This window comes from Leuciscus leuciscus, assembly GCF_965113295.1.
Source record: "Leuciscus leuciscus genome assembly, chromosome: 17".
Lineage (NCBI taxonomy): Eukaryota > Metazoa > Chordata > Actinopteri > Cypriniformes > Leuciscidae > Leuciscus > Leuciscus leuciscus.
Window position 1 is genome coordinate 28,903,041 of NC_138741.1, and position 26,207 is coordinate 28,929,247.

Here is a 26,207-nt window from a genome sequence, read left to right on the forward strand (position 1 = left end):
TTTCCACAAACTGGTTCTTTTGGACAGTTTGTTTCAATGAACCGATTCATCAGTTCCTTACATCACTAAGCAGTGATGGTGCTACGTATTTATTTTCTTACAACTCAGTAACATGTTATATCAAAGAAACATTCAAATAAAGTAATTTGTGCCAATGCATATTGAAACATTCAAATAAAATAGCTGATTATTGCCTGTCATTCACTTAAGTTAATGGTGTTTGTGGTCACAGTTTAATTCGCGGATCCTTTGTCGGATATGACTGACCAATATTGAGTAGCCTACATCATGGATAAGATTCCTAAATGTTTCGCACCTACAGCACACATTACAGGCTTGCATAAATGCAGATATGTTCTACATGTCTTAAGTATATAGAAAGAATAAACCAGTCTTTTAAACTCCTTGATTTCACTTAACTTAGAATATAATCTGAATGCACAAACTAGTGTAAATTTTGTTTATATCTCTCGACAAATGTTTTTGCAGGTTTTAATAAAATGTTATTTAATAACAGTAGTCATAGTAAGCATATTTCCAGTACGTGCCACAGGCTTGCATAGTATTTGCCAACTCGCTTATCAGACTCCTCTGTAATCCTCTGCAAACTTCGACAGTTGGTTGGACCGGCTCATTCGGGTCTTTTTGAGTCAGACGTGCTACTTCGGCTTGTGCTTCCTGCGTCGACAACTTGGAACTAAAGTTTGATTAATGAACCGGCTCGACTGGTTACTTCCTATGAACCGGATCAATAGAACGATTTGTTCAAGAACCAAACATCACTAGTATACTCACCTGGTACGCTCATCTCTGAGATCTTCTTCAGTCATCTGTCTTTAGCCTTCACCAGTCATCTTCAGTCAATCAGCCCGCTTGCACCAGTCAGCCCCAGCAACAAACAGGACTGTTTATCATTCATCTACGTTCTGAGATCGTTCTATGCTCATAAGGCTTACCTGCTTACTTCGCTTGATTCCTGAACGTTTATGTTAATAAGCATCCTGTTGAAGTTACCTGTTTTGTCTTCTTCTGTTGCTGACAAAAGACCAGATCAATATGCAGTGTGGATTAGATTCAAGCGACGTCAATCCCACAGCAGATCCATTTGCCGATCTGGTGCAGGCGCTACGTCTATCACTGCAACCACTCGTCACCACTACTTCTACATCTGCCTCTGCCAGTCTCATGGCCCGTCCAGCGACATTCACAGGCGTGGTGGAGGAGTGCAACGGGTTTCTGTTACATTGCTCACTCTACTTTGAGATGCAATCTCAATGTTTCGCTACTGATCAAGCGAAAATCAGAAATATCTCCCTATTTTCCGGACGAGCGTTACAGTGGGCAAAATCCATTTGGGAATTGAATAGTCCTGTTACTATCAACTTTCATCAACCTGTAGCGAGTTAGCTCAAATGAGGGGAATATATATATAATTAATAATTAATCATACTGGTTATGATCAATTATTACCTACACATTTTAAATCGGCCAAAAAGGGAATACATAGCCCATGTATTTGTATCTATATGTGATGCGATCTGGGAAAACCCACCACATGGTGAAATTTTACCTATTACAGGTTTTGATATCATATGGAAGCTGGTATCAAGCCCTTTCCTAATCTGTTTTTATTTTTATCATAGCTTGTTGGTAGCAAAAGTTATGTTTATCTGAAGTCGGCCGATCGCTATGATTTTCTGGAACGGAATTTTGAGAAAAACAGATTTAATAACTGTCACCGTCGGGACGCTTGGCACTCTTTTTTTTAAACAGGATTGGCGCAAAATGCGCACTAATACACATTCACTGTACATGTTATGTGGTTTATTTTATAGGTAAACTATCTTTGTAGTGTTAAGAGACGGACAGGTGTATGGGATATACGGCGATCGTTTTTTTTTTACCTCTGCCGGTCGTTAGAGAAAATGGTCGCATAGAATGCATTAGAGAAAGAGAGTATTTTCAGCTTGACACTATCGCTGTTTTTCTGCACTAAACAAGGGAATTTTGCCAAGATATTTTCAGAGATAAGAGAAAAGATGTTATAGAATAATAATTTAATGAAATAAAAAATTTGACAAAAAACTGACATTCAAACTATATTTTGGAATTTACTGAAAACGGCCCAGCGCGACATCCGACGGGTTTTCCCAGATCGCATCACATATATAGACAATTAACTACAACAAATTATAATCAATTATGAATATACAGATAGGCTATAGATCAAATTTCAGAATAACCTTTAACAGAATTAATTTCACATTGAATCATCTGTTCGTCCACCGAACCGACCATACGATCTTCTTATCAACTCTCAAGAAGGATTATTCTTCTTATAAACTCTTAAGAAAGGTTATTCTTCTGGCCTCGAAGAATAACTTTCTGTTCTATAAGATTACTAACTAAAGTACTCAGCAATATGAAGCTTGTAGCTTAAGCTCACACATTTAAGAGACTTTGTTCGGTGAGCAGCAGACAGACAATCAAGCGTATAATGGGTTTTATTAAATGAAACTAAAAACATACGACTACATTTAAACAGAATATATATAAACAGAATAATGAAAGTAAATAAAGAAAGAAACAAAGAGCAGATCACAGAATGGCAAAATATCACAAACAGTTAACCTTTGAGAGCCAGCAAAGAATCAAATCACCTTAAAGCAGGGGCAGATAATCTTAAACGCATTTAGATCTCTATAGAAATAATACTTATATGGATCTTTTGTGCTGAGCAAGAATGCATGTTTGTGAGTGTCCGTCCACGGTGTGTCCGTGAGTTTGAAGCGTTCTTTTGGTTCTTCCGGAGCGCGTGTCGTTCGCGGGAAGTTCAAACGGTTTACTTGTAAGCAAAGTGGCTGGAAATTCAGGCTAAGTCCATTTCACTCGTAGATAGAAATGAATGAGCACGAGACTAAAACAAGGCTAGAGGCCGGAGATAAGACTAAGACAAAAAGCTAAGAAAACAGAGGTAAAACAAAACAAAACTCGGAGAGAGGACAAACTTGGAGAGCAAACAAACTTGGAGAGACGGTGAGCCACTGTCATCGTCCTTTAAGGAAATCTTCGTCTACACCTTTTTTGGGTGAATTGACCAATGACACTCAGAAAACTTTGAGCGGGAGATAGTCTCTTTGTCTCCTTCTGACAGCCTAATTTGCATGATTTATGATGGTGTTAGAATTAAGAATGTTTGTGAATGTGTTTTGGGGCATCTCAGAGAGGTCCCTCCATACCCCCTGGACTTTTTGCTTGCTGTGAGAGGGGAGTTGAGGTGATTACAATCTTTCTGAAGCTCACGAAAAAGTCTGGAGGTGTTTCTGTTGATCCGGCTTTCCCAATGCCTCACTGCTTACATGCTCGATCAGCCCGCTCTGCATCCTCCATCCACCTCACCATCTGTAAACCCTCTGGCACCTGAACCTATGCAAGTCGTCTCCTTCTACCTGTCAAATGTGGAGCGTCAATGGATAATTGCTAACAGACTCAGCCTGTACTGTGGCGCTGTAGGACACCTGCTACCATCCTGTCCAGTTCGTCCACCATGCCCAGCGGTAAGGAACTATCCAGTTACCTCTATCAATCCCACCATTGACGAGAACTGATGTCGTATTAATTGCTCGTCGCTGTTCTGTTCCATCGAAAGCCCTCACAGATTCTGGATCAGCAGGACATTTCATCTCGCTCAACCTTCTACGCAAACTTAGTCTACCCAAAAAACCCTGTTTTCAAGTTCTCCACATGCACTCGATCCTGGGAAAGCCGCTGGGCCGTGGTATTATCCGACACTGCACCCCACCGTGACACTCCTCGTCGGTCATCTGCATCACGAAAGGACTTTGTTCATGGTGCTGGAGGGGTTCCACATATGAGGTCATCCTGGGATGCCTGTGAATATTACAATACTCTCCATTAGTAGTGAGATCCTGCTGTGGAGGGAACATTGCTTCATGAGCTGTCTGAAACCAGTCAAGAAAATATCTGTGAAACAACCCTTCTTTAAGAAAACCCCCACTCTAGTACATATCACTTGTTAATTCCACTTCCATTGAGAGTCCTGAAACATTCAATCCACAGGAGGTCCCCCTCGAGTACCTAGCGTTCCAGGATGTCTTCAGCAAACAGCTGGCAACCAAGATACCACCTCATCGGCCATGGGACTGTGGCATCGATTTGCTGCCTGTGGCTACCTTACCCAAAGGCAAAGTCTACCCATTGTCCGTCCCGGAACAGAAGGCAATGGATGAGTATATCAAGGAGGCTCTGAAGCAGGAGTTCATCCATCCATCAACTTCCTCTGCTACTTCAAGTTTATTCTTTGTTGGGAAAAAGGACGGAGGCTTGCATTGACTATCATACTCTCAACTCGCATGCCGTCAAATACCGATACCCTCTTCCTCTGGTCCAAGCAGCCCTGGAGCCTCTATGTGGAGCTCGCATCTTCACTAAATTGGACCTGAGGAGCGCCTACAACCTCGTTTGAATATATGTGAGGGTGACAAGTGGAAGAATGATTTTATCACACCATCAGGTCACTACAAGTACCTTGTCATGCAATATGGGCTGTCCAACTCACCCTCCATATTTCAAGGGTTTATGAACTAGGTGTTCCGGGAGTTCCTCCACCATTTCGGTATCGTTGTCTTCCGGAACCTGGCCGAACATAGTCACCCCGTGACGCAGGTCCTCCAGAAGCTCCTTGACTACCACTTCTACCTGAAGATTGAAAAATGCGAGTTCCACCGAGACACCATTCACTTCATCAGATATGTCAGCACTGCCCTGCCACAAGCTGAGTCCCCCCTACATCTGTCTATTCACCGTCCAGAGGCAGATCAACAAAGAACAATTTGAACCTTCCACCTCATTACCGCATCTCACCATCATTCCATGTTTCCCTCCTCAAGCCCTTCACTAATCCTCTTGTCCCTTCTTCACCAGGGTCTGGTGCTGACAACGTTCCTACTCCTCCTCCTCCTCCTCCTCCTCCTCCTCCTCCTCCTCCTCCTCCTCCTCCTCCTCCTCCTCCTCCTCCAGTGGAAGCTGAGGTCAACACCATCCTGGACTCCTGACGGCGGGGCGGCCACCTAGAATACCTCCTTGATTGGGAAAGTTATGGCCCAGAAGAACAATCATGGTTGCCTGCAACAAACAAAACTGTTTATCATTCAGCCAAGTTCTGAGATCGTTCTATTCTCATAAGACTAACCTGCTTACTAATTCCTGAACGCTTGTTAATAAACGTCCTGTTGTTGAAGTTATCTGCCTTGTCTTTTTCTGTTGCTGACACCCACATTATTTTTTATTGTTGTTCTTTTTATTTCCCTTTCTCAACAAAAGCATAATAATAATTTATCCCACATTATTGATTATTATTCATTTTATTTCCCTTTTTCAGCAAAAGCATAATAATAATAATAATAATTATTATTATTATTTATTATTATTATTATTATTATAAATGGCAAAATTTAAAGCAATGTATTATTTTGTAAGAACTGCATGAATTATGTAAATTGAGGAAATTAACAATGTTTATTATATTGTTTCTCACATATTACTCAATTAAATTCACGCCAAAAATGTATCATGATTTCTGCCAAAGAAACTACTTTTTTTTTTTAAGAGATGTTTACCTGGGTGAAGTGTTTTGCCTAATACCTAATAATGTCAGCATGTTTCTGTCGATGTTACAGTAAATAACACCATAGTCTCTGCTGCACCAATTTAACTGATATAAATACTAGTGTAGAACATTGCATAGAAACCGTGTCTATTCCTCGTTTAGTGAGATCAAATAATAAATCTACTGCAGGATCTAGGAAAAATCTAATTATTAAAACAGAAAATGTTGCTATTAGTAAACAAAAACAATTTCTAAAGCTAGGTCTTCTAAACATTAGATCACTCACACCTAAGGCAGTTATTGTAAATGAAATAGTCACAGATAATAGCTTCGATGTACTTTGCCTTACTGAAACCTGGCTTAAACCAAATGATTATTTCGGTCTAAATGAGTCTACTCCATCTGGATACTGTTATAAGCATGAGCCCCGTCTGATTGGTCATGGCGGCGGTGTTGCAACAGTCTATAGAGATATTCTCAATGTTACTCAGAAAACGGGTTATACGTTTATTTCGTTTGAAGTACTTGTACTAAATGTTACGCTTTTAGATGTTAGAAAAACATCCCTATTATCTCTAGCCTTGGCTACCGTATATAGACCGCCTGGGCCTTACGCTGATTTCCTAAAAGAGTTTGCAGATTTTCTCTCAGATCTATTAGTCAATGTTGATAAAGCATTAATTGTTGGAGATTTTAAGATACACGTAGATAATCCAAATGATGCGTTAGGGGCTGCGTTTACAGATTTATTAAATTCATTTGGGGTCAAGCAAAACGTCACCGGACCAACTCATCGTCTTAATCATACACTCGATTTAATTATATCACATGGAACCGATCCAACCGATATAGATATCATTCCACAAAGTGATGATGTCACTGATCATTACATGGTAACTTGCATATTACGTACTGCTGTAATATGTCATGCGGCGCCGCGAACAATCCTTCCATCCACCATAGATAATTTCTCAAAATATCTAATCTGTCTCAGCTGCTGCCTGAACCCAAACAAACAGATGAACTAGAAGAACTAACTAGCACTATGAGCTCCATTCTCTCTAGAACATTGGATGTTGTTGCACCCATTAAATTAAAAAAGGTCAGAGAGAAACTTAAAGCACCGTGGTACAACAATACTACGCATGTTCTAAAGAGAGAAACCCGTATTTCAGAGCGTAAATGTAAACAAACTAATTTAGAGGTCTTTAGAATCGCGTGGAAAGACAGTATGTCACGTTATAAAAAGGCCCTAAAAGCGGCCAGGGCTGAGCACCTCCGCAAACTAATAGAAAATAACCAAAATAATCCAAGGTTTTTATTTAACACCGTGGCTAGACTAACAAATAAACAGACGTCACCCGAACAAAATATCCCGTTACAGTTCAGTAGTAATGATTTCATGAACTTCTTCACTGAGAAAATAGAAAGCATCAGAACCACAATTGTAAACGTTCAGTCTTCAATTGCACCTTATAATTCAGCCTCAATTATCACCCCGCAAGAACACTTACAGTGCTTTACAACTATAGAACAAAAAGAGTTAAATAAACTTATCACTTCATCTAAAACAACAACTTCTTTATTAGATCCTATACCAACTAAACTATTGAAAGAAGTGTTACCTGTAGTGGAAGAGCCTCTCCTCAATATTATTAACTCGTCTTTATCTTTAGGTCATGTTCCAAGAACATTTAAACTGGCAGTTATAAAACCACTCATTAAGAAACCACAATTAGATCATAATAACCTAGCAAATTATAGACCCATTTCAAATCTTCCATTTATGTCTAAAATATTAGAAAAAGTGGTGTCCGCTCAACTGGGCTCTTTCTTGCAACAAAATGATATCTATGAAAAGTTCCAGTCTGGATTCAGACCACATCATAGCACTGAAATTGCGCTCGTTAAAATCACAAATGATTTACTTTTAGCTTCTGACCAAGGCTGTATCTCAATACTAGTTTTACTTGATCTTAGTGCTGCGTTCGATACTATAGATCACACAATACTCTTAGATCGACTACAAAATTATACTGGTGTTCAAGGACAAGCATTAAGCTGGTTCAAATCATACCTATCTGACCGCTACCATTTTGTCTATTTAAATGGAGAAAAATCGATCATAACTCCAGTAAACTATGGAGTGCCGCAAGGATCTGTGTTAGGCCCTCTGTTTTTCTCAATATATATGATGCCACTTGGAAATATTATAAGGAAATATTATAAGGAAACATGGAATTAGTTTCCATTGTTATGCTGATGACACTCAAATATATATTTCATCACGGCCGGATGAAAACGCTAAATTATCCAAATTGACAGAGTGTGTTAAAGATATAAAAGATTGGGTGACGCGTAATTTTCTTTTATTAAATCCAGACAAGACAGAGGTAATACTTATCGGTTCAAAAAAACGCCCACAAAACCTCGCACAATACAACTTTAACATCGTAGGATGTCCTGTTACTTTATCCTCTACAGTAAAAGACCTGGGTGTTATACTCGATTGCAACCTGTCTTTTGAAAATCTTATTTCATATGTTACAAAAACAGCCTTTTTCCACCTTAGAAACATTGCTAAGCTACGTAATATGCTATCAGTTTCTGATGCAGAAAAGTTAGTTCATGCATTCATGACCTCGAGACTAGATTACTGTAATGCTTTATTAGCTGGTTGTCCTGCATCCTCAATAAACAAGCTACAGTTAGTCCAAAATGCCGCCGCTAGAGTTCTTACTAGATCAAGAAAATATGATCATATAACACCGATTTTATCATCACTGCATTGGTTACCTATAAAGTTCCGTATTAATTACAAGGTATTGCTACTGACTTATAAAGCCCTAAACGGCTTAGCTCCAGTCTATTTAACGGATCTTCTATCACCCTATAATCCATCGCGCTCTTTAAGATCACTAAATTCAAGGCTTTTGGTCATACCTAGGATTTCTAGGTCCACCAAAGGAGGGGAGAGCATTTTCACATTTGGCTCCAAAACTCTGGAATAGTCTTCCTGATACTGTCCGTTGCTCAGACTCGCTCTCCCAGTTTAAAACTAGATTAAAGTCGCATCTTACAGTTCAAACTACAATCCGGCCTCTAGTTCATAAATGCCAGATGAGAACTGGCCCCCCGACTGAGCCTGGGCTCTCCCAAGGTTTTTTTTTTCTCCATTAGGTCACCTGATGGAGTTTTAGGACACCATTAGGTCACTTGATGGAGTTTTTCGGTTCCTTGCCACTGTTGCCTTTGGCTTGCTCAGTTGGGGATATTTTGGGGATATTGAATTTAATTTTATCAATCAATAAATTCCACTAGAAACAAACCTTGTTGTATTATTTTAATTTAATACTGTGAAGCTGCTTTGAAACAATCTGTATTGTGAAAAGCACTATACAAATATACTTGACTTGACTTGACTTGACTTAAATATCTATGAAAACCTACAATATGTCTGAGAAGTCCTCTCAAATAGAGCTTTTAATGCAGTTTATATGATCTCGATCTCTCTCTCTCTCTCTCTCTCTCTCTCTCTCTCTCTCTCTCTCTCTCTCTCTCTCTCTCTATGTGTGTATGTGTGAGAGATGAACTGGCGTGTAGTTTGAGGAAGTCAGTGGCACGCGTGGGGTGTGTCCAAAACACTCACGTCAGGAGTTCAGCTCACTCTCTCTTAGTTTGGATTCATATGAATTAAACGAACAGCGGACGAGAGATAGAGAGTGAGAGATAGCTGGACTGAACATCAGCTCATTCTCAGGTCTGATACGCATTTTCATTTTGATATTTGAATTAGAGATTATGACAGTTTCTAACCTTGAAGTCACAGAGTAACATTTAAGAAGGAAGTTCAATAGGTGCTGATGTGTTACAAACTTCATTGGATGTTTCCACGTTCAGAATGAGATTCTATTTTAATGTTGGTGTTTAGCACCGAGTCAGAAATATGACACTGTCTGAGCAGGTGAAGTGCTTGTATATGGATGTTGTGGAGTGTTTGTTGTCATTATGATTCACAAATATTCAGCTGATGTCTTAAACAATGGTCAAAATATTCTGCCATTTGATTCAAACCGAATGTTTTAGTAGTTAATTAAAACTTCCTTCATCTCTCTGTACCTCTGTTTCTTGTGAAGCACTTATTTCCTTTACAAATGCAAATGTGTGAATGTTTAACACCTTCGCAATTTCCAAACACATATTGTAACTTCTCTCAATACCACATGACAGGAAACCAGAGTTGTGGTTGATGGTTTTGATGAGTTTAAGAGAATTATAATAGAGGTAGTGTTTTTCAGGATTGGCACTCATCTTCTAGTAGAAGACTCTGAGCAAAGCTTAACCATGCTACATTTCACTTCCTATTTTCTTTCTATGATATTCTGAAAGTGTCCGTTGCTTCTGCTTGGCATCTTGTCATTATTTTAACTTGTCATGTTGTCTGTCCTGTGACTCAGACATCATATGGTAGCACAGGAGTAAACTCGTTCATACATCAAAGACATGGAGCACGTCCAGGTAGGAAATGTTGCATTAGTCTCAACATGTTGAAATATAGTGTGTTTAGTCAAGAACGTCACGTCCTTTTACTACTCTTGTCTGTAATAAGAGATTTGTGTATGAAATGTGACAGAATATTGTTTAGAATATATCAAATATATCACTAAACGCTTAATGTTTCAAATAAAACTACATTTAAGCTGTTTTTAAGACGGTTAAGCTTACGGCCAGATAGTTCTAAGATTTAAATAATTATAATAATTATTTATATAATATTAAAAATATTTGTTTTCATTATCAGACTCTAATAATAATGTTGGTAATAATAATTCATCCCATATTATTATTATTATTATTATTATTATTATTATCATCCATTTTCCAAACAGCATGTCCTAGGGTTATTATTATTGTTGTAGTTTTTATTAATTTTACTTCATATATTTTATTTGTTAATGTTCCAAGTAAAATATATTTTAAGATGGTTGATTTTACTGTCATATACTTCTAGGATTTATATAATTCTAATAACTATAATTCTTTAATTCAATTTTTTTAATTTTCAGCTGACTCTAACAATAATATTAATTAATCCTTTATTATTATTAATCATCAATTTTCATAATTGCCTTTTCTATGTAGGATTGAAGTATTATTATTATTAATAATTTGATTTAATAACTTTTCTTTGTTTTCAGATTCCCATTTTTGAGTATTTCCTGGTGTAAATGTAAAACAAAACAAAATAAAAAACTTAACAAAGCAACCTACATCTAAACCTCAAATAACTGGCAAATATATGGACATGAAGCTAAGAATACAAGAATTCATCTAGAATAATAGTTTTTTTCATGTTCTCATATTTTGTCACTCATTGATTTCCTCTGTTGCATCATAGTCGTGCATGAGCTTGAATGTAGTATTTCTCTCTACAGAGCTGATATTCAGTTGAGCCTGTGTAGAGATGTCGGGTGACACCAATACATTGTCATGGAAACCGCCTCCTCCCGGTCACCCGCCTGTGTCCGCCGAGACGGGGAATAAATGCAGGGGGGCGGTGAAAATCCTCAAAGTGTGCTTCATAAGCAACAGCGCCAACCTGGGCAAAAACTTCAAACTGGTCAAATGTGAAAGTTCCTGGAATATCAGGGTGAGGAGATGAACGTGCATTTTTACACATTAATGATGAATGCAATATGAAGATCATCTTTCTGTTGTCATAATGAGGGATCTGACGTGTGATTTTGTTCTGCAGAGAATTATTAAGTCCATCCTGGACAGCGGACGACTTGGTCCCAACATCTTGTTCTTAGAATGCTACGGTCTGTTGCTCAAACACCTCAAATCAGACGAGGTTCACTGGCTGCACCCGAACCTCACCGTAGCAGAAGTGGAGCTGAAATATGAACAGCAGCACGTCGAGGCGGAGTGGAGGTTTGTGTGTGTGTGTGTGTGGAGGTGTGTGTGTCCCATACAGCAAAAAGTAAGGGTAATTATAAGGGTAATTACATTGTACTTACTCAAATAAGTACTGAGTAATATTAATTAACTACATTTACTTACTATACAGTAGCGGTTAGGGTTTGGTTTAGGGTTAGTGACTTGTAATTATGCATAATTTACTATTATTACTATAGTAAGTACATGTAGTAACGTGTAACTATGTCACCCTAAAATGAAGTGTTAGTGTTTTTCTATTATTCAATTTTAAAATAAATATACATTTATATTTTTTCATTAACTTTTAGTTAATAGATGTTTTGCCCATTTTAATATTTTCAATCTAAACATAGTATACACTACCATTCAAAAGCTCCATTTATTTGATCAGAAACACAGTAGAAAGACTATTATTGTGAAATATCATTAACTGTTTTCTATTTGAATACGTTTTAATATTTAATTTATTTCTGTGATGCAAAGCTGAATTTTCAGCATCATTATTTCTGTCTTCAGTGTCACATGATCCTTCAGAAATCATTCTAATATGCTGATTTTATGCTCAAGAAACATTTCTTATTATTATCAATGTTGAAAACAGTGCTGCTTAATATTGTTGTGGAAACCTTGATGCATTTTTTTCAGGATTCTTTGTTGAACAGCATTTATTTGAAATAGAAATCATTTGTAACATTATAAATGTCTTTACTGTTACTTTTGGTCAATTTAACGCATTTGCTGAATAAAAATATAAATTTCTTCTTCAACAACAACTTGCTTTTCAATGGTAATTCATATATTTGAGCTAAACCCTCAGTATAGTCTTACAGTTCTGGAAATCAGTTCTTTATATATATGTTACTAACTGGGTTTATGTTCTTCTATCATGATCAGATATGATTTGAGGATCCGTTACATTCCTCCTGATTTCCTGGAGAAGTTAAAAGAAGACAAAACCACAATGCTCTACTTCTACCAGCAGGTCAGTACCTGTCACAAAGGGAGTGTTTCTTCGAAATTACCACGCCATATCCTAAAAGAACACACTGAATAGTGAAGGAAACACCATTTGCACTGAAGCATCATGGATGTCTGATGTAACACTGAAGTGCTGCCAGATTGCGTGATGGTGTTTTGCACATCTATAAAGGTGTTTGTATGATGTTGTTCCGCAGGTTCGCAGTGACTACATGCAGCACAGTGCTAGGAAAGTTAGTGATGGGATGGCACTGCAGTTGGGCTGTCTGGAGATCAGGTAAGTTGAACATTATTTCAAGTTGCTTTTTTATATTTTCAACTTTAGCGTGTAATGCTCTGCAAAGTTCCAAAGCACAAAGTCAGTCCAAAGGGAGTTATTCTCTATATCAGTGCACACTGTTTCTGAACTCACTGAAACGCCTCCATTGTAGTCTTGAGTTTGAACTATAAAAGGTGGCTACTGTTTCGGTTGTGTGTTCGGTGACTGACATGTGTCTGTCTAACTCTGCATAGCTTGAAACGCGCTAATGATATGTGATGTCTGCGCGAGCAGGTGCGCGGAGGTATGAAAATACAAACAGGAAGGACATCGTATTTGGGCAACCATTTTATGGTCGTACACCTTCCACAGACGATATATATACATGTAGACCACTTAACTTAGTGATTGCTATCAGTATCAGGATGTGAAGAGACTTTCAACCAGCATAACAAAAAAGGTTTCTAGAACAAAGGTTTGATGTCACGCAAGTGATGGAGTATCGCCTACCCTGCCTTTAATTTAATCTCAAACCGATTCATTAAAATAAGTTATCACTCCATCACCTGCGTGACATCATTAACCAGCGTGGTTGAACGACAAATTTGTAACAGTACGTTTTCGGGAAACGGTTGTGACTAGCTAGTTGATTTCTTCATCAATGCATCATACTATGGTAGTTAAGCAGTGAGTTGCGTCATTGTATGGGAAACGCACACCTAAGCGTTTCTGACATGACAACCTATTCTCGATGACCCCAACAACAAAATCAAAACTTGTAAAAGGGCATGATATGACCCTTTAAACAATCTTGCTAGGAATCAACTGAAAAAATGAATAATAATCAGAAATAATTCTAAGCTTTATTTGTAACCGTCTTGAAGTGCTTTACACTAAACAGCTTTAGAATAAGTACCAAGCACTTCACATGAAAACAAGGAAAGAAAATACCATAATTAAAATACCTTCAGATTTAACTCAACCCACTTTATAATGATGGTAATTATAGTAATTAAAACCAATGAATAAGGTATTCCTGTAGCTCAAGCAGTTAGATTCCCAGGGAATGCAAGAACTGATAGAAATATATATACCTTTGGATAAAAGCGTCTGCAAAATGCATAACTAAAATGTAATAATAAAAGACAACATATTACATAGAATGCTGCAGAAAAGTCATTTTCAAATTAAATTTTTCTTCAATTCTAACAGGAGGTTTTATAAAGACATGAATGCCAGTGGCCTGGAGAAAAAATCCAACTTTGAACTGCTGGAGTAAGTAGTTCGTCTTGTGCTGTAAGATAGTTTTACACAAGGAAATGCACAGTGCATTGATGACATTTCTGCTCCCGTCAGGAAAGATGTCGGCCTGCAATTGTTCTTCCCTCAAGAATTAATCGGCAATATGAAGGTAAAAACATTTTCTTGACCTCTTTGAGAATAAGGCAGCAAAGCGATCCAAAACACACTAACAGCGTTTGTGATTTTCGATTAATAATGATAAAATGTTGTTCATATGTGTCTGGTGGGGAACAGCCGAAGCACCTGAGAAAACTGATCCAGCAAACGTTTCAGCAGTTTGCGTTGCTGAAGGAGGAGCAGTGCATCATGAAGTTCTTTGAGACATTATCTGTCTTTTCCAGTTTTGACGAAGAGGTTTTTCCTTGTGAGCTGGTGGTACGTTTTTTTTTTTTTTGTACAGTACAGTACAGCCATGTTTGATGATAATGTTTGATGTGTGAGATTTACTCTGAAATAGCATGAGAACTAGTTCTGGGTGGATGGATAAATTCAGTCCAAAATGTGTGAAGGTCGTTGCATTAGATAACAATCTCGAAGCAAAGGTTATTTGCAATTACATGCTGCAAAAATTTCTCTTTTGTAATGGCTATGAAATTAGATTAATACTTTTAACTTTATTTATTTATTTCCGTTTTAAACATAATAATCATCTTTTTCCTAATGTTTTACTTAAAAAATGTGCTTGTGTTATCTTTCTGTAGCATAGATAACATGTTGCTTTGACATTTTGTTATCTTTTGCATCCATGACATTGATTCAAGTATGGTTTAAGTGACCAATGTAGATCAAGCAGTAATTGTGATGCTGTAAATGCTGCAAATGTCTGATTGTTCTGTAGCAAGGATGGAGCGTCACTGTGGATCTGGTCATCAGCCCCAAAGGTATTCGGCAACGCACAGACAAAAGCTCTGTGGTAAGAAGAACATCCCCTAACACGTTAATGCCACCGCTCAGCCTTTGCTCTAAAAAGCAGGACTCGCACATCAAAGGAAAAATAACCACTTCTATTTGTCAATTGACCACAATGGAAAAAATTTAGCCTCAAAATCATTGGTGTCAAATAGAGTTTTTTATTAGTGTTTGTTTCAGTTTAAGTGTGTTATTTTAGTAACACACTTAAACTTTAGCTTTAGCTAAAAAAAAAAACTAAAAAAAAACTTTTGTAACAAATTAGGTCAAAGAGGAAATATGAATGATATTAATAATTAATCATAACTTGTTAGCTACATCAAGATTACGTTGATGTGTCTAAATTAATATTAAAATCAATTAATCAGTTCGTCCAACGAACACCTTTTACTATTCAATAATTCTAAGAAAAGTGTATTTTTCATGACCACAGAAAAATCATTCTTTCTTAGCATGTACAGCGCTTAGAGCGTGTAACAAGAGCAGAAATCGTTAAATTGACTTTGCTGCAAGCAGAGAATCAGAACCAAATATGTATTGTGCCCAAGTTTTATTAACTAAATCACAAACACAACTAATCTAAACAAACACATACACACAATCACACATACATGGGTAAAATGGTAAGTGACAGAATGAAACCGGGAACGGAAACAGGGAATGAAGCTATGGAAAAGATTAATTTAACTATGAAAAAAACCATTATTATTATTTTCAAAGTAGAAGGGTTCACAGCTTATTACTAAACCTCGTCTAGTCAGTTAATTGTACGATACTTGCATTGCAGTTGAAGCAGTTTCGTAATTTCCTGATTTGATGGTTCCGTGAGTCGTTGAAGTTGCAATCGATTTATTCTGCATTGAATGAAGAAGATATGATGAACTTGCATGGTTAGTCCGACTCCGTCATGGTCGAGGAAGTTGCTCATGGCTTGATGTGTTGGGCCTACCGGCCAACGACCTCGTGGTCGAACTGGGTTTCCTGTCCCACACACACAGCAACCAACAGAAACAGGAAGAGAGAGGAGGAACTTGAGGCTTTTAACATCTGAGAATGGCCTGTCCATCCTTAATAGGTTCCAAGGTGCAAACGATTATTTATATCTGTTATATCTGTGCAAACCTACGCAAAACCTACGAAACCTGCGTTAGCTCTCAGTCACGAGAAGTCTGAAGGTTGGAGTGCCGCTCTGCTCTTGTGGCGGTGCCGACGTGAGCTTGCTTGAGCTGTGTTGGGCAAGGAGTCAGAAGCTTGTCCTTCACAGTACTCCTTTGGTGAGTCCTGTTCAGGGAGCTGTCTTGCTTGTGCCAGCAGCTCCTGTAACTTTTGAGGCAGGCTTGTCCGGCTGTCCTTGTGCAGCCTCCGATTGACACTGTGTGAAGGATGTGAGGGAGGATTTTGTTGTCGACTACGGTTGGTCATCCTGTGGTGTTTGCAGGTTGAGGGTGCTGTCTTCCATGGCTTCTCCCAGTGTCTTGGCTGGTACCTGGGCTTTTGCCATGGAGACAGTTCTGCACTCGTCCTGTGTTTGCTCTGTCCAGCTGTTGGTAGTGCCACAGCCAGAGCCAGAAAGGCTTGTACGTGTCGTCAAACTGTTACTCAAAATACCGATGGTTCTTCTCACAGGTTGTCACTGCGAGGGTAACAAGTAAAACTAAAATAAAACAATAAAATCAGAAAGTGAAAAGAAGGAGGGTTTTACCTATTTAGTTTCAGCTTGGAGATATGGCTAAGAAGGTGTCACTTGTGGGTGATGCTGGAGTAGACTCACAAACATAGGGTAGCCTGTTAGCTAAGCTAGCAGGGACACACCAAACACCTCAAAAAGAAAGACAAACAATGGGAAGTGTTTTAGTTCTACATGGGGCCTACAGTGTGTTTATCGGTAGCCGTTGTTCTTGCACTAGGCCTGGCACTAAGGAGTGAGGAGGGGTAGAGAAGAAACAGAAATAAGGATTACTAATAACCGATATAACTCATTTAGGAAACAACAGTTGCTAGAACTACTGTAATCCTATACGGAGAGGAAAGATGGTGATAGTAAAATAACTAAAATAAGGTCAAAGTAAAAAGTAGAAGGTCCTAAAAGGAAGGGTAAATGGACTAATTGATTTAATTGACCCTTCGTTAAGCCCCGCCCTCCTTAGTTACTGTTGCTACGCCTGACAAGCTTTCGCGCCTGGCACATCGATTACAGTATGAATGCACAGGTGTCAGACATTCCCAAGGAGATAATTAGTCATTTTTGGAGAGCAAGACAAAAGGGACTGCAGTATGCATTCGAGGGATATATCCACGACATAATATGCAACCGATTAAAGAATAATTTAATCAAAATTGAAGCTAAAGCCTATAGGTCCCAGCGCAAGCAGCAGCCGCCTCATACGCTGATCATTCAAATGGGAAACACACAAATTGAGGAACAGCTATGTTCATGCACAGCAGGGTGAGTGAAATTTGTTACGGTTGCCTAGTTACGGTTGCTAAGCCACGAATGGCCTGTGGCGGTTTTCGGGCGTGGCTTAGCGAAGGGTCAATTAAATTCCAAATTTAATTAATAATGAATGATTTAGTTTTCTGTGCGCAAACATCCGAAGCACACCCAGAAAGCTGCACCTCAGACAGCGCGTAAATAGCATATTGAATCAAGTTCTCTTTCATGTCTTCTTGAGCTTGAATGGACAAATTTAAACAAAATTGTTGAAATGCCGTATAGTCGGAACGTAAACCGTTGAAAAGAAAACGTGTATGTTGGATACATGCTCTTAAAGTGACAGCAGCCTAATAAACCTACTGCTGTCTTTGTCCTCAATGTTAATCTAACAACAAAAGACAAAGAGCACATCACTCACTGCTCTTGACTGGTTGAGCCCTGCTGGAGCAGCTCTAAATATTCACTGTGCTATTAAATTAAAGATAAAATATGACAGAACAACAATATGAACAGTGAAAGTAACAGTAGCTCTTACAATACATTTTAACAGGCATAATTAGGCATGAAAATAACTGATGGAAAATCTATTTGCTAAGCCAACTAATTTGATTCATATGCGTTTGATTTCTATATCCAATATATATATATATATATATATATATATTATTTTTTTTATTTTTTTTAATGTATATTAACATGGCTTTCCTTGTGTCCCCATTAGCCGGTCTTACTAGCCACATTTGCGCAAATTCGCAATATTAAATACACCCTTCAGGATGACGGAAAGACACTGCTACATATATCTATAGATGGAGCTAAACAGGTAAATGTATCTAAATGTGTCTAAACATATTTTCTGAAATGAATGCTTGACAGAGCTGTTTACCTTCCTTGACTTTCTTATGAAGATTAAAATAATGCACATTAAAAGATTTGGCCTTTCTGTTTTGTCTTTTTCAGCCTTTGTCCATCAGCACAGCATCTCTGGCCATCGCAGAGAACATGGTGGATTTAATTGATGGCTACTGTCGTTTGGAGCATGGAAACGAGGCGACTTTAATAGTGCGGCCTAATAAAGGTGCATATATGTTATTCTTTCATGTTACCAGGGCATGAAACCAACCATCTATCTCAAATGAGTATCCACTAATGAAACCAATGGAAATAGTTCCTCTGCTTCAACAGTTTTTGACTCGCCTCGTCAGTGCGTTACCATCGCTAGTGTAAACCACATAGTGTACGCTGTGTTTGCCACCATATAGATAACAAACTACCATTTGTGTTTACCAGACAGAGATGCTCGAATCTCTCTACCTCCTTTACCCTGCAGGTGAGCAGTGATGTTTCGCTTTTTCTGTATTTTGTCCTATATAATTTAATTTGATAGTTTTATAGCTGATTCTGTCTGATTGATCCTGTCTAATCTTTTATTTCAAAGCAGTGTGGTAAATATATATATATGTGTATGTGTATGTGTGTGTGTGTGTGTGTGTGTGTGTGTATATATATATATATATATATATATATGTATGTATGTATGTGTGTGTGTGTGTGTGTGTGTGTATGTATGTATATGTGTATATATATATATATATATATATATATATATATATGTATATATGTACAAATGTATAAATAAATATTATATATATTAATATATAAATAAATAAATTCTGATTCTGTCTCATTGATCCTGTCTAATTTTCAAATTTTCTATTGCAAAGCAGTATGGAAAACACCAGATCTGACAGGGAAAGTAAAAGTATGTGAAACAAAATATATATACTGCTTATATCCACATTTTATACAGTAAAAGATTGTTAGATAAAAACAGTTTTTTGTTTAATTAAATGTTGTTTTTTTCCCCACAGGTTCAGATATTTATTCAGAGATACCAGAAAATAAACCAGTTGCATGTAAGAACAAAAATATATATTTAAGGGATTGATTAATTGTTTTTTAATTATTATTTATTTATTTGACATCTTTAACTCAATCCCCTTATATTCCAGCATGTAAATTCAGCCTCTCACGGAACGATGTTGTGCTCGGTCGGATTCTGGGTGAAGGTTTCTTTGGTGAGGTTCATGATGGGATTTATAAAAGCAAGGTCAGTGCATCAGTCACACACCTACAGGCCAAAATATACAGCGGATCACAAGGATTTAGTAGAAATCACTAGAAACCTATTCAAGTTCAGCTTTCTGGACAGGAACCTCACAGATCTTGTGTCTTCTTTTAGACAGGGGAGCGAGTGAATGTAGCTGTAAAGACATGCAAGGACTGCACAGCTGATGTGAAGGAGAAGTTCATGAGTGAAGCTTGTAAGTTGTCATAAAACGGAATAATTCCGGTCCCTGAATATGATTGGCTGAGCTGCATTTAAACCTGTTGTAAATTACTCTACAAACATACACCTGTGACCGCATTACATCAGTATTACTGCACCACTGTGTGTTGCTTGGACACCATTCCGCTTCTGAAGAACTACATTACTTGGCGGTTCTAAATTTACTGTAACCCATGGCTTCACTTTTATCTTCCACCTGTAGAATCAAATTAATGCCTAACAATAAAACCCTTAAAATATTGTTATCATGCAGTGATCATGAAGAAACTGGACCATCCACACATTGTGAGACTCATAGGAATTATCGAAGAGGATCCGGTCTGGATTGTCATGGAGCTTTACCAGTATGGAGAGGTGAGATTCATTTATTTCATTGATATCGAGCTTGACAATGGTTTACTCATTTACAGGAAAATAGTCAAGTCACCTTTATTCAGTTTCACATCAATAAACAGGAAAATAACAGAATTAATGATGCAAACTTGTTCAAATATGAGACATTTAAATTCTGCACTCTTAGAAAAGAAGGTTCTCTATAGAACATGTACATAATTGACCATATTATGCATTTGTAAGAACAAGTCCATGTTCTAAAGCGCACGGTGCAAGTGCTCTTAGGTTGTGTCCAATCCACTTTTGCTAGTTTAAAGACAGGAAAAATGATCGGCGCACCCGGCGCATGGTCTAAAAGGGTTGTCCATATTCTCATAATGAGTAATGGGTGTGTTTTGGGCGTAACGTGCAATAAACCAATCAGAGTCTCATCTCCCATTCCTGTTAAAAGCCAGTTGCGCCCGCGCCATGGCGGATTCGCTATTTACATGGCAGAATTTACAAACGGAAAAACTGAACGCTTCTCTAGCGAGGAAACGGATCTGCTCGTGCGCGAGATTAAAGCAAGCAAGCAGACCATCTACGGGACAAAGTGTACGTGCGTTGTGGACCCGCCTATAGGCGTATATTAATAACGCGCTCTTTAAATAACAAAACAAATAGTCTATATTTCAGTTTCCTCAAAATAGCAAAGCGCCAACAATGCGCCAGAACACACCTCGTTTTCAGACCCATGGGCGCAAATGCATTTGCTATTTAAACAACGTTGCGCAGGACGTGAAAATGATAACTGTGTCAGGCTGAAACTAGCAAAAAACACTTGCGCTGCATTGCGCCGGGTGTATGATAAGGCCCTTTGAATTAAGCCGCTCGTAAACATACTTTATCACTGGAATATTTTGAAATAACCCGTTAAACATGAAAGTATTATGCAATCTTTTAAGATATTTCTTCTTATATAGAACATTATATAAAACCTTTTTGGCATAAAGGGTTTCTTAAACCCAACGCTTTGCGCGGATGAACTCGAAACCTCACGTAAGACGATAGGAGTGTCACCAAACCGAGAATAAACCAGATTGAAGGGACAGAACACTGACAACAATAGTATTGTTAAATCACGCAAAATTACTCATTAAGGGAATAGGATTGTTTTCCAGTATATTGACTTCTAAAGGTGCTTTCTGTTATATCTGTTAACAATCACTTTTCTCCAATGTCACAATAAAGGGTAAATCTGGCACTGCTCATAACAGTACATTATGCAATATTGTTAATCAGACTCTTATATCATCCTGTTTTTTTCTGTGACTACTTCAGCTAGGAAATTACCTGACGGAGAACCAGCAGAAACTAACCAATATCACCCTGATCCTGTACAGCGTGCAGATCAGTAAAGCCCTGGCTTACCTAGAGGGTGTTAACATGGTACACAGGTACGCCTATACACTTTCTGACCTGTGTGTCCCAAATTAAACATCTCTTTGCTTAAATATATTTAGCTATTATTGTGAACATTAATTATTACCTAGTTAGTTTGAAATTTTGGGCATTTGCTCTTGGTTGGTTATCCTCTTTTTGGGTGATATTTACTTTTAGTTGTTTTTTTTTTTACCAATTCTTTCAAAGATTTATCTTCTACTTACCAAGGCTGCATGTATATGATCAAAAACACAGTAAAGACCATAATACTGTCAAATAATATTAGTTTTCTATTTGACTATATTTTAAAAATGTAATTTGTTCCTGTGATGAATTGATCTTATTTGATGATTTGCCGCTAAAAATATTTTTTTATTGTTTATAAAATCACTGTTGAAAACAGTTTTGCTGTTTAATATTTTTGTAGAAGCCGTGATTTTTTTTTTGTAAGGATTATTTGATGACTAGAAAGTTCAACAGAGCAGCATATATTTAAAATAGAAAACTTTGTAACATTTGAAATGTATTTGCTGTCACTTTTGATCCATTTAATGCATCCCTGCTGAATAAAGGTATTAACTTATGAATTATTATAAAAGTATAACTTTTAAGACACAAAATCAGGACTTTGTCTCACACCTCACACGTCCATTATAAATTAAACAGCGTTTTATTGTACGTGTTTTCATATCTTCTTTTGATAATCATCTATATAGTATCTCATGCATGTGGTTGTACAAAGCCTATGTTAGTGGTGCATAGATAATCAAGTTACTCAGTTCACTGTTTTCCCATCAGAGACATTGCTGTGAGAAATGTGCTGGTTGCCAAACCAGACTGTGTGAAGCTGGGAGACTTTGGCTTGTCCAGATACATAGAAGAGGAAGAGTATTACAAAGGCAAGCTCTGACTAGATGTCACAGATCTCTCTATTTTAATCTAACTCTAATATAGCAGTTTCATTTAACTCTCGTTTCTTATGCCGAAATGCTGTCAAATGACACTTTGTTCTCTCTCCGAAGCCTCCGTGACTCGATTACCTATCAAATGGATGGCACCGGAGTCCATCAACTTCAGACGGTTTACCTCGGCCAGTGATGTCTGGATGTTTGGTTAGTGACTTTTGAAGAGTGACGTAGCGTTAGTGAGATGAACGTGTTGTGTCACGTCTGCAAAGCGCAATGCAGACTTTTCAAAGCTGAATCACTGTTTTGATCATATTAGGCAATAAATCAATGTAATCATCAGGATTTTTCAAGCCATCGTCATGGTGTAAATCCCTATTTCCTCTTGTTATTCTTGCTGATTTAATGCTGATTCTTGTGACGAACCAAACTTTTTACAATCAAAGTTTTGCAATGAACATCTAAAGCAGTTTCCTGATTCTTGGCGGCTTCCTGCGCTTCTCCTTTCAGCTGTGTGCATGTGGGAGATCATGAGTGGAGGCCAGCAGCCGTTCTTCTGGCTAGAGAACAAGGATGTGATAAACCAGCTGGAGCAGGGCGTCCGTCTACCTAAACCAGAGAGGTGCCCGCCAACCCTCTACTCCCTCATGACCCACTGCTGGGCCTACATCCCCCGTGACAGACCCAGCTTCGCTGAGCTAGTGTGCAAACTGAGGTACGACACTGAAACTCATCAAACGCCTAATAAAAATAATACAAACTGACCAACACTTACTGTACGTGGACATTGAGGGAAAAATGAATATTAAATAAAATTATATATTAAAATTATTATAAATAAATATTACAATTGTAAATAATAATACACATTCAAAACAATTATATAAAAAAAATACAATAAAAAGACCCAGCTTCACTGAGCTAGTGTGCAAGCTGAGGTACAACATCGCTGGCCAGCCTGCCCTAGTCGTCAAAGACCTGTAGGGTTGTCAGTTTGAACCCTGAACGTTTCAGAGCTCAAAACAGGTCTAATTCTAACCCCCAAAAAACAAAACAAAAAACTGTAAAAAAAACAAAAAAACATAGAAATGAATGTGTGTTTTTTTTTAAGTATACAATATTATAAATATAATGTAATTAAACACACACACACACACACACACACACACACACACACACACACACACACATATATATATATATGTATGTGTATATATATTTATATATGTGTATATATGTGTGTGTGTGTGTGTGTATATATATGTATGTATGTAATAAAATAAATAAATAAATAAATAATACAATTGAAAAAATAATACAATTGACAATTAGTGCAAGCGCTAATAAAATAAAACAAATTATAAAATAATTTGTTTAAAATAAATGTAAAATATGTATGTGTATTAGTGCTGTCAACATTAATGCATGCGATACATTTTTTTTCCAGTTTAATGTGTTCAAAATATTTAACGCAATTAACGCAGTGTCCGTTTTTTCTGTCATCCTTTGGCTAGCGTTACATTAAATGATCACGCTCTTATTCATGCAAATGCTTTTAAAACCATTCAAGCCCAGCAAGACAAAAGAGAACACTCTGTCTGTGAATGTCCTGACACACACACACACACACACACACACGACGCACAGAAAGACGAGCGCCAGTATCGCGTGCACAGACTAGCCAGAATCTAGTTCTCTTTCGCACTTGAACGAACAATAACACACACAATTATGCCAAAATGTCAGTCTTAAATTAACGTAAAGAGTTGTGAGAAAATGAGATGCGTGTGAGATCCGGGTCATGTGCAGCAGCGGCAGGACTTAAAGTGACAGCAGCCACTAATGCGTTCTGCCATTAATGTTAATCAAAGAACAGAGGTAACCAGGGCCCAAAATGAACACTCGCCAATCGCCAAATGCAAGTAAAAATCTGCGTTGCCGAATATATGAACCCATGCCAATCGCCAGTTATCCAGTATTTTTTTTTTTATTCTAACAATGGAAAATAATATATAAAAAAAAATTTAATATATAATAATAAAATAATAATAAAAAATAAAATATATTACAAATAAAATAAAAAATGTAAAAAATATCTAAATATTGTCAAAAGATTAATCGCGATTAATCGCTTCCAAAATAGAAGTTTGTGTTTACATAATATATGTGTGTGTACTGTGTATAATTATTTTGTATATATAAATACACACACATGCATGTATATATTTAAGAAATATTTGCATACATATACTGTATATATTTATATATAATTTTTTATATATAATTTATATTATATATAAATATAATTTTTTTATATATAAATTACACATTTTTCTTAAATATATACAAGCATGTGTGTGTATTTATATAAATTTAATTATACACAGTACACACACATATATTATTTAAACACAAACTTTTATTTTGGATGCGATTAATCGCGATTAATCTTTTGACAGCCCTACTAAATACATATTAAAAATGATCAAATAAAAATGTTAATAATAATATATAACAGGAGTAAAAATTATACAAACTGTAACATCAAGCGTTGTTTGCTTCCCACAGCGATGTTCATAAAATGGAGAAGGAAATGGAGGTGGATGAGCTGAGAGCCAGAACCCGTTCCATAAGCATAAAGCCATCTCATGACGCTCCACCGAAGGTGTCTGTCTCTTCACTCTCTGTTTCTCTCATACAGTTATTCTTGTACTATTTAACACACTATTTATCATATAATATAATTTTTCTGTTCATCTCCATTCTTGTTTTATGAAAAGCCATCAAGATTGAAACCATCTGGTTTCAACACTCTCAATCCACATCTACATTGGCAGGTGATTTTTCCTCCTATAATGTCTGTAGTTGCTTTAACTGCACAAAATGCAGCCATTTGCATTGTAATGTTTGAAATGCAGGTCCATAGGTCTCATTTCATTCTCATAGACGGCAATAAATGAAATGGAGAGTCTTTTGCTCCTCACACGTTTCTCCTGAGAAAAGACTCCTCTAGTGTTTCAGAAGAGATCTCCTCATAGTCTTACATTTACATTTACATTTATGCATTTGGCAGACGCTTTTATCCAAAGCGACTTACATTGCATTCAAGGTACACATTTTACATGAGATCTCAATATGAACTCAAACTCAAATTCTCCCTCAATTTATAGCTTAATTTGTATATATTTCAAAGAAATTTTGAGAGAAACATCTGTGACGATGTTAATACTGAAATAAAACATAACTTAGAGATCCACTACGTCTCCTGAGAAATGAAAGAGAAACTCCTGAGCAATATACCTGGTGTTTTACCCTGTGGCTGATGCATTTAAAATTAAACAGCTTTATGTTGGTCACATTTATCTAGGTCAAGTCAAACCATTTCCAGTACGTGTGGTTTTGGCCTGCTTTTCTGCATATGTGCTTGAAACCGCCATGTTATGCATGTCATTGTGTGAAAATGTTTTAGCGTGTGGTTTAGTTTTGCTTGTGTGTGTGTTCTTGCTCATGCGACCAACTTTCCAGCTGCCCGAGTCTCTGCGCATTAGCTCGCCTGTCCTCTCCAGCCCGCCAGACTGGCGTTTCGCGCTCCCGCTGACCCTGCCGCTGTCCCCTCGCCGTGGCAGTATGGGGGTAAGAGCGCCACCTGCCTTCAGTACTGCAAACATTCTGCTCCTGTGTGTCCTAGATCATCTCTCTGCAAACAATGATTTTGTTACTCAGTATTTTTGTCTTGTTTTCCTGTA

General features: G+C 37.4%; 1 protein-coding gene across 3 annotated transcripts in view; it reads left to right on the plus strand.

Annotated features, from left to right (window-relative positions):
- The first annotated feature begins 9,232 nt into the window (after positions 1-9,232).
- ptk2ba (protein tyrosine kinase 2 beta, a) overlaps positions 9,233-26,207 on the plus strand; it is a 29,731-nt gene continuing 12,756 nt past the window's right edge. Inside the window, exons 1-25 of one of the 3 annotated variants that reach the window (XM_082143440.1) lie at positions 9,233-9,389; positions 10,087-10,147; positions 11,065-11,279; positions 11,385-11,563; positions 12,464-12,551; positions 12,745-12,824; positions 14,019-14,081; positions 14,163-14,217; positions 14,343-14,483; positions 14,947-15,021; positions 18,173-18,274; positions 18,412-18,529; positions 18,742-18,781; positions 19,176-19,213; positions 19,323-19,367; positions 19,464-19,561; positions 19,694-19,775; positions 20,055-20,155; positions 21,455-21,570; positions 22,355-22,455; positions 22,579-22,668; positions 22,972-23,176; positions 25,030-25,126; positions 25,242-25,298; positions 25,987-26,094. In XM_082143440.1, the coding sequence (XP_081999566.1) occupies positions 11,094-11,279; positions 11,385-11,563; positions 12,464-12,551; positions 12,745-12,824; positions 14,019-14,081; positions 14,163-14,217; positions 14,343-14,483; positions 14,947-15,021; positions 18,173-18,274; positions 18,412-18,529; positions 18,742-18,781; positions 19,176-19,213; positions 19,323-19,367; positions 19,464-19,561; positions 19,694-19,775; positions 20,055-20,155; positions 21,455-21,570; positions 22,355-22,455; positions 22,579-22,668; positions 22,972-23,176; positions 25,030-25,126; positions 25,242-25,298; positions 25,987-26,094 (2,265 nt within the window). In that variant the 5' untranslated portion in view covers positions 9,233-9,389; positions 10,087-10,147; positions 11,065-11,093. The remainder of the gene's footprint in view (positions 9,390-10,086; positions 10,148-11,064; positions 11,280-11,384; positions 11,564-12,463; positions 12,552-12,744; positions 12,825-14,018; positions 14,082-14,162; positions 14,218-14,342; positions 14,484-14,946; positions 15,022-18,172; positions 18,275-18,411; positions 18,530-18,741; positions 18,782-19,175; positions 19,214-19,322; positions 19,368-19,463; positions 19,562-19,693; positions 19,776-20,054; positions 20,156-21,454; positions 21,571-22,354; positions 22,456-22,578; positions 22,669-22,971; positions 23,177-25,029; positions 25,127-25,241; positions 25,299-25,986; positions 26,095-26,207) is intronic. The other 2 variants (XM_082143441.1, XM_082143442.1) reach the window with 2 other exon arrangements.